The 13,982-nt window shown below is 39.5% G+C and overlaps 2 protein-coding genes across 4 annotated transcripts in view; one reads left to right on the top strand and one right to left on the bottom strand.

The window, feature by feature from the left end:
- The window catches only part of mettl26 (methyltransferase like 26), a 57,856-nt gene that overhangs the window by 17,604 nt on the left and 26,270 nt on the right, over positions 1-13,982 (bottom strand). Inside the window, exon 6 of one of the 2 annotated variants that reach the window (XM_069905726.1) lies at positions 9,483-11,222. The exons of the other annotated variant lie outside the window; for it this stretch is intronic. Coding sequence (XP_069761827.1) covers positions 11,184-11,222 — 39 coding nt within the window. The 3' untranslated portion in view covers positions 9,483-11,183. Of the gene's footprint in view, positions 1-9,482; positions 11,223-13,982 lie in introns of those variants that run through there. 2 annotated transcript variants of the gene reach the window in all.
- Positions 1-13,982, top strand: part of rab40c (RAB40c, member RAS oncogene family) — a 70,258-nt gene that overhangs the window by 54,439 nt on the left and 1,837 nt on the right. For both annotated transcript variants that reach the window (XM_069905723.1, XM_069905724.1), the window contains exons 4-5: positions 6,203-6,280; positions 11,132-11,354. In XM_069905723.1, the coding sequence (XP_069761824.1) occupies positions 6,203-6,280; positions 11,132-11,354 (301 nt within the window). The remainder of the gene's footprint in view (positions 1-6,202; positions 6,281-11,131; positions 11,355-13,982) is intronic.

Raw genomic sequence — 13,982 nt, 5'->3', positions numbered from 1 at the left:
TCTGGCTTGAAATCACTGTTTAATGAGTGAAATACAATATTGGAAATACTGTTATGCTAATAAAACTTGATATTATTGCCAGATTTCTAACAGTAAAATTCTCTAAGTCATCCAACTTTGAAGTGTAACATCTAAAATGTATTTAAAGTCTTGCCCATTGCTGAAAAACTGTACATTTTGTATAGATTTAGTTTATAACTGTACATAATTTTATTTTTGTTAGTTCGCTGAATATTTTTTTTAAAACTGGCCATGTCTGGGAAGATGTCTTTACCTCTTTCTTGCTTACAGCTAAGCCAGGAAGTAACCATCTCCATCCAGCAAATTATTGTGCCAGATTGTAAAGTTTTTTGCATGTTTTAAAATAGAGATTACAGAAAAGATGGCTTTCTTTTTGTTATTTGTCCAGTGGAAGGATATTATCAACATTTTGACAATAAAATTCCTTCCTGTACTTTTCAAATATGAATTCTATTCTAATTTTTATGGAAGATCCTAGTGTCCGATTATGGAATGTTTAAAACCCTACCTTAATTGCAAAATTGGCTTTCAAAGAATTGTGGCTGTGTAGTATCTAAAAATTCATGAAACTGAAGAAATGTAATAATTGTAGTAATATCCAAAGGTCAGTTGAGAGGGAGGCCAGAAATTCCCAAGATCTTTTGAAATGTGGTTTTGTGGGTCAGACTATCTGGTTATTGCAGTAGGAGTCTGGTCATTTCTGTAGTATTGCAGCGTAAGTCCAGGCATGCTGTACCAGCTTACTTGGATCAAGAAAAAAATCTTCCTTTTGAAGAATTGGCAACTTGCACAAATTTGCTTTTTATACCATGCAAAGTAGAAAAGCCTGAAGAATACTGATGTAGCATATCAAGCAAGTATCAATCTCAGCTCTTCAGTTCTGTTGTATCTTGATTATGCAGGGTCCTCACTTGATGTCCTTTCAAGCAATTACATTCAATCTACTTGATATATTTTCTTTTGGCTGTTTGGTTACAAAGATCTTAAAAATATCCTCACCTAAACAGCTTGTTCAGCCTTTGAATACTGTTTGAATACTGTTTTTAATTGAGCTTGCCACTCATTCACCTTTTACCTGTTTTATTGCACTTCCATCTTCTGTATGAAAATTGTGGTACTCATTTTTGTAGGAATTTGTGTTAGAAAATTTGATAAATATATTTGCTTAAAACAAAAAAAATTGAGAAGAAAAGCAAGAAAAAAAATTGTTGACTTAGCAGAGTTGTTCCTCCAGCTTGCAGTGGGCTGCTTTGGAAGGAAACTAAATGAAAGGAACTGAGAATTAATGACAGGCAACTAGAATTTCGATTTCCCTTTGCCAATGGACTATTCTGAGTGGCAGCCACCCAGTCTGCATCTGGATTGTCTAATGCAGAGTAAATTTTTCCAGGATCATCAAATACAGTGCATTAACTTGGATGCAGTATAAATAAATTTGATCTTTACACAGAGGGAGTGTCTGGGTCTCTGGATAGTTCAATATTTTACTGTCAGTTTACTATCGTATCCACAAGTACAATCAATAAGCAGATGCACTGATATTATTTCATGCTGCAGCCAAATGGGTATGTAAGATTCAGCAATTGTATTAGTAAATTAAAATGCACTTCCACAAATGCAAGGCAGAAAAAAAAGAAAATATCAAATCATAGATAAATAGTCACAGTTGTAGTCAGTTCAGTTTCAGTCGTGCAGACAGGTCTTTTGGTGATCCTGAGATGGTTTATAGTTTGGGTGGAATGGGAAGGTTCAAGAGCCTGATAAATGTCAGATTAAAAACTGTTCTTGAAGCTGAAAGTGCTGGACCTCTGGCTTTTGTACCTAAATGGTGCAGCAAGAAGAGCTTGCAACCAAGGTATTGGGGATCCTTTATGATGGCAGCACCTCGCGTAGATGGGAGGTCAGTGCCCAATGATGGACTTGTCTAGATTTCCCACTTTCTGCGTTCCAGGGCACTTGTGTTTTTAAATAAGACAGGGCTGCAAACAGTCCTATACTTTAACAGTTCACCTGTAAAAATCCAGTAGTGTATTTAGTGTATAAAATCCAGTAGTGTATTTAGTGTATAAAATCTTCTCAGACTTACTAGAAAGTAGAAGTGTTGGTGTACCACCTTCAGAGTCCACGTATGTGGACTCCCAGGAACTGAAAGATACCAATCCTTTCTGCTCTGTCCTTTTAATAAAGAGAAGTAATAAATGCAAGTGTGGAGCAGGACATTGTTCTGAGAGTTTGATTGTGAAGGTGGAAGAATGAACCATAAAATTGAAAAGGGAATAATATTTTCATATTGCTGAAAGACAATCATATGTTTGGTGATGGCATCTCAGTGAAGGAAGAACAGAAGCTCTCTTGAAAGAAGTCATGTGCAAAATGCCTTCATCAGAGCAGATAGGATGGAAGAATGGAATGGAGTTATAATAAATTAGAATTTGCTTGTAATGGACATTGGTTACTTGTGTATCTGTTGAGGTGGTGTAAGAGAAAACGAAGGGAAAGAAAAACATTTCATTCAGTTCATTAATAAATGCATTGCATCCTTGTACTTGATATTGAACTCAATAATGATTGGTTTGTACCAGACTTGGCCATTTCTGATTATCAACCTCTCCCATTATTACAGTTTTGCTCTTTCTACAGATGCTACTTAATATGCAGAGCATCTTCAGAATTCCTTTAATATTTCATATTTCCAGCAACTGTTGTCTTGTGTATTGTTAGAATTTATAATAAATAATCAAATTATTTAGCCACAATAGGCTTTGTTTAATTTGTGCTGAGATTTACTGTTGTTTATAATCTACCGTTGAGTATCAAATCAAATTGCACAAGGTTGTTGAGGCGGTGAGCTGAAATGGCAGCTCATGAGACTATTGCCATCATGATTCACTTTCAAAAATTAGTTTATAAAATTATAGCACTTCAAAAGATGCTGGAATTTCAGGGTTATTAATTTAATCTGTGTATACAGTGCCCTCTATAATGTTTGGGACAAAGACACTTTTTTTTCCTTTATTTTCCCCCTGTGTTCCAGTTTTAAATTTGCAATTCACGTGATTAAAGTGCACATTCCAGATCTTATTCATGGTTTTTTTGCTTATATTTTGGTTTGACCATTGTAGAAATAACAGCACTTTATATATATATACTGTAGTTTTCTCATTTCAGGACACAAAAATGTTTGGGCCATTTGGCTTCACAGGTGTTTGTGATTTCTGAGCCAGCTCTTCAGCGCTTGACGTCCTGCTTTGCGGAAACTGCCAAAATGTTTGGCCTGGAAGTCAGCCTGAAGAAAACTGAGGTCCTCCATCAGCCAGCTCCCCACCATGACTACCAGCCCCCCCACATCTCCATCGGGCACACAAAACTCAAAACAGTCAACCAGTTTACCTATCTCGGCTGCACCATTTCATCGGATGCAAGGATCGACAACGAGATAGACAATAGACCCGCCAAGGCAAATAGCACCTTTGAAAGACTACACAAAAGAGTCTGGAAAAACAACCAACTGAAAAACCTCACAAAGATTAGCGTATACAGAGCCGTTGTCATACCCACACTCCTGTTCGGCTCCAAATCATGGGTCCTCTACCGGCATCACCTACGGATCCGAGAACACTTCCACCAGCGTTGTCCCCGCTCCATCCTCAACATTCATTGGAGCGACTTCATCCCTAACATCGAAGTACTCGAGATGGCAGAGGCCGACAGCATTGAATCCACGCGGCTGAAGATCCAACTGCGCTGGGTAGGTCACGTCTCCAGAATGGAAGATCATCGCCTTCCCAAGATCGTGTTATATGGCGAGCTCTCCACTGGCCACCGAGACAGAGGTGCACCAAAGAAGAGGTACAAGGACTGCCTAAAGAAATCTCTTGGTGCCTGCCACATTGACCACCGCCAGTGGGCTGATATCGCCTCAAACCGTGCATCTTGGCGCCTCACAGTTCAGCGGGCAGCAACCTCCTTTGAAGAAGACCGCAGAGCCCACCTCACTGACAAAAGGCAAAGGAGGAAAAACCCAACCCCAACCAACCAATTTTCCCCTGCAACCGCTGCAACCGTGCCTGCCTGTCCCGCATCGGACTTGTCAGCCACAAACGAGCCTGCAGCTGACGTGGACATTACCCCTCCATAAATCTTCGTCCACGAAGCCAAGCCAAAGAAAATTGATTGCTTCATTAAGAAGCTGGGCTTGCTTCTAAACTTTTGTCACCTTTGGAGTCTGCTGCTGCCATTTTTCAACGTGAGGACCTGAGTTGTGCCAAAGTCAAAGAAGCCATTATGAGGTGGAAAAACAAGAATAAAACTAAGATACATTTCCCAAAACTTAATGAAACAGTTGATTAAGAATAAAGCACACTGGTGAGCTCAGTAATTGCAAAGGGACTGTTAGGCCAGGGAAGACCTCCATTACTGATGACAGAATTCTCATCATAATGAAGAAAAATCACCAAACACATGTGTGAAAGATCAGAAACGCTCTTCAGGAGGCAGGTGTCGATGACAACTGTTTGCAGAAGATGTCTTGAACCAAAATACAGAGGCTGGACTGCAAGATCCAAACCATGAGTTAGTCTCAGAAACAGGATGGCCAGATTACAGTTTGCAGAAGTATTTAAAAGATTACAGAAGTATTTAAAAGACCCTGCCAAATTTTTGAAAAAAGGACTTGTGGACAGATGTATCAGTGATGGCAAGAGCAAAGTATGGAGGCATGTACCACCTCATGTGGTGGGAGTGTTGTAGAGTTTTTCCAAAAGTAAACACTGGAAAATTCTTGAATGGCCAAGTCAGTCACCCGATCTAAATCCAGTTGAGCATCCCTTCCATATGCTGAAGTGAAAAGTTAAGGGGACAAGCCCCTGAAACAAGCAGGAGCTGAAGATGGCTACAGTAGAGGCCTAGCAGAGCATCACCAGAAGATGCTCAGCTCCTGGTGATGTCTATGAATTACAGATTTCAAGCAGTTATTGCATGTAAGGGATATGCAACAAAGTTCTAAACATAGGTAAAACACAGGATTCTATTGACACTGTGGTTAAGTGAAAAAACACACAAATGCTGGAGAAACTCAGCAGGTCAAACAGTGCCTTTATATAGCAAATGTGTCCAAACATTTCTCATGTTCCCCCACACCTTGATGAAGGGCTCCAGCCTGAAACGTTGGTGATATATCTTCACCTTTGCTATATAAAGGCACTGTTTGACCTGCTGAATTTCACCAGCATTTGTGTTTTTTCAAAGTTCTTAACATGAATACTTTAATATACATACCATTGCTATGGTAAGTATGAGGGTACTATGTATAAAAAGTGCTGTAATTTCTACATAATCAAACCAAAATATATACAAATAAACTTGAATAAAATCAGGAATGTGCACTTTAATCACATGCGAGTTGTTTAATTATGAATATAAAACTCTGGAGCACAGGAGCAAATAAAGGGGGGAAAGAAGTGTCTGTCCAAAATATGCCCTATAGTGTTGCAGCTTTACTTTTGATTTAAAATGCTTACTAATTGGCCATTCTTCAAAAGTTACTACTCAAGAATTTGACACGAGGCACTAAATGAATGCTAGTACAGGTTGTACCTCTTTAATCTGGTGACGTTGGGACCTGGCCCTTGCCGGACCACAGAAAATGCCGGAAAACATAAACTGACCCCTAAGGCAACGCATATTAGCACCAGCACCATCTTCTGCACCTCTTGGTCTCTTGGATGACATCCTGAAGGGCTAAAATGCAGCTGAATTTAAGAAATGAACAAGATTGTATCACCAAAACACTCGGCTGCAGTTTAAACTGATTTTGGTGCTTTAGTACTGTTGACATAATGCCATCCTGGTGGCAGATCCACAAACTAATGGCGGCAGATTCAAAACATGCCAGACCATGGGAGTTTCCAGAGCACAGAGCATCAGATTAGAGAAGTACAGTGTGTATTTATTATTTTTTGCAGCTTTGGAGAATCACTTTTTCCCATTACTGTAATGGATCCTAATTTGGCAGATCACCATTTCTGTTTCCAGTGTTGGTATAAATGCAGGAAGTATTAACCACATCTTTTGTTTACAGACAGTGTTGTAATTACACTTTCCAGTATGTTATTGCAGTTTTCTTTTGAGAAATAGTATAATTAGTGAAAATATTGATGATAACTCTTTATTTTTTGCTCAGGGTATACTCTTAGTTTATGACATCACTAATAGATGGTCATTTGATGGGATTGACCGGTGGATCAAGGAAATTGATGAGGTAAACTGCTTTTTGCTGCAAGAAATAATGGCTTTCTGCTGGTACTAACACTTTTTATCACCTTTATTGAGGCTTCATTTGTTAATGAGATTTTCCTGAAACAAAATACTCTGTCACATCTTCAGTGAATTGAAACAGAATTGGAGGCTCTTTTGTTAGCTTGATAACAATGGTGCTGTTCCCATGTGTATAATTACTTGTTCTTATTTTGTAGAGACTGCAGATTTGAAAAGTGCGTTTTCAAAAATTTCTTGTAGCTGTAGTATACCTTGCAATAAAGAAACCGCAGGATGATTTGGCAGTGATTTGCCTGTGGCTGATCTATTTAAGCCAATGGGCATGTTGGGGCGTGTTGACAAGGATTTTTTGGCTGCCTTTAGTTGGAGATGGTGATTTACCTGACATTTGTGTGGCACAGATACTGCCTGCATGCACGAGCTTGTCTGGCTTGGAAAAGTTGCAAATCAAACTGAATGCAACAATTGTCAACGAACCTGCACAGTTCGGAGCTTTTCTCAGTTGTTGCTGCTTACTGCAGGTTCTAGGCTATGATGTATCTGAAGAAAATGGAATAAACAAGAGCTTACTAAACTTGGCCAAACAGATTTTCCTTTGTCTTGTTGCGGGGCATGATCGACACACCTGATGAACTCTTCTGTCTGGTGTATAGAGTTTTTCAGCATGAAGTCAAGTCCTTCAGCTCAACTAGTCCATTTCAACAAAGGTGCCTAATTGAGCTAGTCCTAAGTTACCTGTGTTCTGCCCATTTCCCTCTAAATCTTTCCCCTTCATGTATCTGTTCAAATCCCTTTTTTTTTTTAAACACTAATTGTACCTGCATCTACCATTTCCTCTTGCACCTTGCTCATATACCCACCACCCTCTTTCTGGAAAAAATATTGCCCCTCAGGTCTCCTTTAAATCTTTTCCATCTCACTTTAAACCTATTCCTTTGGATTCCTTTGCTCTGGGAAACAAGATTGTGACCATCTACCTTGTCTATGCTCGTCTTGATTTTATAAGCCTCTATAAGGTCACCCTCAGCCTCCTTCTTTCCATAGAAAGGAGTCCCTGCCTCTAGTCCCAGCAACATCCTATGAACCTTTTTTGCACCCTCTCCAGTTTAATCGCATTTTATAGCTGGGTGACTAGAACTGCACACAATATTCCTGAACAAGACGCCTTGCCAATTTCTCGTACAGTTGTGAACATCTAAGACTGCAGATGCTGGAGTGTGGAGTAAAAATGAGTTGTTGGAGGAGCATAGTGAGTCAGAGAGCATCTATAGAGGGAAATGGAAAGTTTATGATGAGACTTTAACAGCTGTGCAATTCCAGGAGTGTTGTGCAAATGGATGCATCCTTAAGTGAAGATGTAGGTTTTTCTGAGCTCAAGGGAATTTAACCTTGAGAACCTAGGTAAATGGTCATTTAAATTGTAGCATCCCTTCTGAGAATGAATTAAAAATAAATTGTAAAGCAGGGGATGCTAACCTTTTAGTTTCGACATACAGCACAGTAACAAGCCATTTTGGCCCATAAGTACATACCAGTAGTGTTGGTTAATTGGGCAGCACGGACTCGTGGGCCAAAATGGCCTGTTACCGTGCATTATGTCTAACTTTTAAAAATTGGCCACCCCTGCTGTAAAAGATGCATTTCAAAGAATAAGATTTCCAACACCCTAATAGCCTGAATACACCTGGGATTATCTGATCTCAGAAGCTAAGCAGACACAGAAATGATCAGTACATGGAGGGGAGACCACCTAGGAACACCAGGCACTGTAGCTTTCTGTGAAGGGCACTGGACAAAGTGGTGACTCTCTGCCTTGCGGTAGATAAAAATTAAAGCATTTCGTATTTTACATTCTCAATGTAATATTTTGTGACAACCATTTTCTGAAGAATCATGGCAGCTTTTAAACTTGTGAAAGGGAGGAATGAGTACAATTTGTTTTGGAGGTGATGACCTTCAATATAAATTGTTGGGTAAAAGTGAAATGCAGTGTATATCTTGCTGAGATGGAAACCAATGAAAAGATGCAAGGGGAAGATGTTTTGATCCTTAAAGGACACTTAGACGATGAGGACATAAGGCACCAAAATCTCCTGAGGGACTGGGTCTACTACCATTTGAATAGCCAAGGTGTAATCGGAGGTAGTCAGCATGTACTTGCGTATGGCAGATTGTATCTCATAAATATGATTTTGTGAAGAGGTGACTTAATAGAGTTAATGAGGGGAAGGGTGTGGATCTTGTATATGTGGAAAGTAAATCACGAAAATCTGTAGACACCGTGGTTGAAGGGCGAGGTTATAAGCAAAGGAGGCTGAAGGATGATCTTGGAAGCTAACAAAATCGCAAGGGGCATGGAAAAAGTGACTACTCAGTCTTTTTCCCCAGGATAGATTACACTGCAACTTGAGGGCACAGGTTTCAGGCGAGAGAGGAAAGATTTAGGAGGGACAGAAGATGCAATTTATTTTTTCATTCAGAGGGTAGTCTGTATCTGGAATGAACTGCTGGAGGAAACTGTAGAAGCAGGTACAATAACAACGCTCATCAAACATTTGGTCAGGTTTGTAGATTAGGAGGGATGCATATGAAATGCAGGCAGATAGGATCAATCAAGGATCCCATAGTGGTAGGCATGGGCTAGTTACAATCTATGGGTCCTAAGATTATTCTTATTCATTTTTCACATCTGTACACTTGATATACTCCCAACTCTGCCTGCGAACCACCTTGTGTGGGGAATATCAATTATTCTGCAACTGAATTTTCATCCCAACGTGGGCTAATGTATCACTGAAATAATCCAATTTGTGTTAAATATTTTAACTAGAAATAGAAATGATTGCATTTTCAAATGCTTTCTAATATTTTTGCTAATCAAAGTTGTCATTTTCATTTCCATTATTGCCAAAATTGTAATGAAATTAAATGAAAATAGTACCAGTAATGTGATTTTATGCCTATGAAATTAAAATACAGAGGATTACATTAAACATTTTAAATGGAAAAAAAGTCCTCTATTCCTTTAAGGCCGTGTTTTCTTTCCGCTGTCAGGATGAATGACCTATTTCCTGTATTCCCCCAGTAGAAACAGGAAGAATTGGCTTCCGGAGGATTTTAAAGACTGTGACTTTAATTTCCCCCACCCCACCCCATTATTTAACTTTCAAAATGAACTGTTGGAGTGCCCAAAATGGTAACTAAATTTATTATGTACATTGAATTATTTAAATTCTAACAGTGCAACCTGTGTTACTTCCAAGTATGTTGTATATTTCCCTTGCAACATTTTGTAGCCTTGCATATGAAATGCCTATTTCTCTCCACTCCAATCTCCTTCAACATAAGTTCTAGTTTGATAACACATATACAACCAGACCAATTTCGACAGACCACGGTGCACACATATACATTTCTCAAGTTGCAAATATAATCACATGCAAATCATAAAAAATTTTTGACTCCGTTTCATTTACAACAAACCCAAGGTGAGAGAACACTGTCCAGCAATCTCACAACCTGTGGGGAAGAAGCTATATCCCAGCCTGCCAGTCCTGGTTTTGATGCTCCTGTACCTATTTCCTGATGATTGTTGGTCAAAGATACTGTATGATGGATGCTAATGTTCCTGTAAAATATTGTCAAGATGGGGCCATTTTCATTGCCCTCCTGAGAAGCATAGGCAATGCTGCACCATCCTGACAAATGAGGAGGCATTGTGGGATAGATATTCCATCATACACATACCAAGGAACTTCGTGCTCTTAATTCTCACCATGACCAAGTCAAGATTGATGTGCTCTGGAGAGTGGTCAAACTTCATCCTCCTTAAGTCCACAATCATCTCCTTTGTCTTGTCCACATTGAGAATCATCTGCAAACTTGATTATTCTGTTAGAATTGAATCTGGCAGAGCAGTCTGGGACAGCAGCATGCTGAGCACACAGCCCTGAGATGGGTCAATGCTTTGGATGATGAAAGGATCCCACTACCAGACACATCTTCCCCTCTTTGCCTTCAGATATGACTGCTCCCTCCATGACTCCCTTGTGCACTCATCCCTCCCCAACCCCCAAAACCTTCCCCTGTGACTGCAGAAGGTGTAACATCTGTGCCCACATCTCCCCTCTCATCACGGTCCGGGGCCCCAAACAGGCCTTTCAAGTGAAGCAACATGCTCCCTTTGTGGCCTTCCCTACATCAGAGAGACTGGGTGCAAATTGGGAGATTGCTTTGTTAAACACGTTTGCTCTGTCCGCAAAAGTGACAGAGACCTCCCAATAGCCAACCATTTCAGTTCTGTATCACACTCCCATACTTGCGTATCTATCCATGACCTTGTATACTATCCCACCAAAACCATCCGCAAATTAGAGGAACAACACCTGATTTTTCTGTCTGCGCACTCTCCAACCAGATGGCATTAGCATCAACTTTCCCAGTTTCTGCTAGCGTACTCTCCTCTTTCCCCCTTCCTCCTCCCCTCCCCAGTTCTCCCTCCCTTCTCCTACCCTCGAGATGTATACTTTATTTAACAAGTGTGTGTGTGTGTTCGCGCGCTCTCGCTCTCTTTCTTCAGAACCTTCAGCAACTGTACAAGCTGAGGGAGCTGGCCACGCGCTGGAAGAGAGCATACTGCCACCAGCACACGGCCTGGCCATGCTGTGCCAGGACAACAATCTGCTCTGCTGCCTGCGAGAGCCAGACGGTGTACTTCAGGTGCTGGGCTGATCAGCAATTATTTATTGCGTTCTCTCTGAAGTTGCATTCGTTTGGGGTTTCACTGTTTATGTGTGTAAAATATCTTGGAGTTGACTTGATCTTTTTTTTTCAGCATGCTCCTGGTGTGCCAAGAATCTTGGTTGGCAATAGGTTGCATCTTGCCTTCAAGCGCCTGGTTCCCACTGAACAGGCTCGTACCTACGCTGAAAAAAATGGAATGACATTCTTTGAAGTTAGCCCACTCTGCAACTTCAATGTGACTGAGTCCTTCACAGAACTATCTCGCATTGTGCTGATGAGACATGGCATGGAAAGGTTCTGGAAACCAAACCGAGGTCAGGAAGAATTTTTTGTCCTTGGAATTTGTTCTTTTATAGATGAGTATAAAACTCTTGCAGGGATCAGTTGTAACTTGGCTTAGATCAACAACTTGGGTAGCATGGACAAGTTGGGCCAAAGGGCCTGCTTCTGTGCTGTAAAATTCTAGCCCCTTTTACACAGTCAATAAAAAACAGGAATTAACTGCCTTTTAACCACTTCACATAAACACAACGTCATTTTCATTCCATATCTGATACTACCAATGTAGGTAGTATCAGAGTCTATTTGTTTCACAACGGCTTCAGTCTAAAAGGGTTACTAGAGGACAGGATGCTGGTGCAGTAATGCTACATCACACATACACTGATGCTGTCATGCTACAGGTCCCACCTCCTTCTACTTCAGGATGCCGGCTTGCTTATGTAAAAGCTGCACTGACCCAGCATTTCTTGGTTCAGTGTGAACATCCTGTGCTGCCTTTAAAGACAGGTCATTCACACACCAATTAAGAGGGGTTTCATCTGACTCTAAATGTCTTTCATGTTAAGTTGATGTTCGCTGGGATTGCAATGGGAGCACTGCTATTTATTGGCCAGGGCCGGCGAAAGCTAATGTTTGCTTTCTGATTTCCTCGTCAACAAATTTTTTTCAGAGGTTTGCTTCCTGAATAGAAATGGGAGATTATGATAGACAACTTCAAGCTTAAACCCAAGGATAATTTCAAATTTGCTCTATCATATAGGAGGTTGGAGAAACATTAAGCCCCGGTATGCTTGGACTGTCCAAAACAGCTTGCTTTGTGGGCAATGTATTAGTAGACTTAAAATATGACAGGAACTCACAAAAACAGGTTACCTAAAAAATTTAAGGAAGGAAATCTGCTAATGCTTACCAAGTCTGGCATGCACCCTTATTGCATGAAAAAAATTGCGATCGGCAGGACAAAATCCATAAATACACCCAAAGTTATTCACAATACAAAATCTTTGTTGTCCAGTGTAATATGTGTTTGTCTTGAGTGTCCGAATAATGTCCATTAAGATGAAGAACAAAATTACCTTCAATGTTGGTAAAATGCCATTGAATGATTCTGGAAAAATCGAAGTAAAAGGGTAAAATCTGAAAATAATGTTCAAGGCATTGCAAATTATTTTTGAGGCAAAATTATTTTGAGCCCAGGAAATGTAACAAAATGATGGTTAATTTTTTTTTCATGTAATTTGGGTCTGTGTCAGACTTTGTGAGCGTCAGCGCAGTTCCGCCCTTAAATGACTCTTTTTTTCATGTGAAAACCAATGTTGTACAGACCCTATTTCTGAATCTAGCTTTTAAATTGAAGGTCTAGATTTATTTCATTACTTGAATTGAAATTTTCCAGCTAAATTGTGTGTGGCCTAATGGTCAAAAACTGTGGCTGATACTCTGGTAGCCACTATACTAAAGTACCCCTACTTGGCTTTACTCTCCCATTGTGGAACCTCTGCAGCTGCTGGTTTTCAAATAATCACTTATGATGGTTACATCTGTATCACTTTTTAACATGCTGTATAATTTTTTTTATCATACACAAAGTATCTTTGTTTTAAAATAAAAACAAGTATTCAGAGAATAGCTGCATTTAACTGAACTTGGCTGGAGGGTATAGTATTTCTCACTCCCTTCTTCCAGCTACTGCCCTGTTAATATTTTGCTGCTGTTGATCCATAAATCTTGCCATAATTTTCCCCAGAGGTAATGCATCCATATTATTGCACTTGGGAAATTTGCTGTGACTGTGAATGTGTGTATTAATTGAATAACTTTTCAGTAATCTCTGCCCCCAAGTGAGATCACTTGGTAGTACAAGGAAAAGTTTTGCTGTCCTCTAGTTTTTGTCAAATATTCTATTGGATTCATTTGAGAACAAATTGCAGTTTTATCCAAACTGTATCTTTATAAAACCAGTGATACCCTCAAAGTTGATTTTCTTATTTTAAAATTTGATTGAGTAAATTCAAGGGAAGAGTTCATGAAAATTAAAATCCAGGGAAATTGATTGTGAAAAGATTTTCTTCCCTTTGTTGAGATTTTATGTACATCATTGAAGGGATGGAAACTGTCATTATTTCTTCCTTTGGCATAAGTGGTTCTAACACAACTGTGAGGACTTGACAGAAATTGAGACAAAAGTGAGCCACCTCTCTAATATTTCCTCTGTTCAAATTTGACCCTATGACTAAAACCATGCTAATAATTTGAAATGACACCTTAAGCCGTCAAGTTGTTACAATTTCCTTGTGTTTTTCTTTGACATTTATTTTTCTGAAGTAAAATTAGTTGTTTGCAAGTGATGATCTAATGAAAGAGTGACTATAACTAGTTTGAGTCAGAGGGTCTTGCCTACCAACATCATAATCCAATGGAATGATCATTTAGGTGGACTAGAAACATTGAGCTATAGTGCATGTTCTTGTAAAGAGCTAGTCTTCAGAGGCCAAGGGTTTATTTTTCTGATACCCAGGTTGGATAATTGAGCTTTATTACCTACATCTTTGAGTTGGTTACTGACGGAAGCTGAATTGTCCTCGTGTATTTTTAAAGTAATCTGTTTAAAAAGTGGGTCTAAAAGTGGTTTTAAAAAAAATCATAGCAATTTTGTGATT

This window comes from Narcine bancroftii, chromosome 12 (genome assembly GCF_036971445.1).
Source record: "Narcine bancroftii isolate sNarBan1 chromosome 12, sNarBan1.hap1, whole genome shotgun sequence".
Lineage (NCBI taxonomy): Eukaryota > Metazoa > Chordata > Chondrichthyes > Torpediniformes > Narcinidae > Narcine > Narcine bancroftii.
This window is presented reverse-complemented; position numbering and strand designations above follow the sequence as displayed.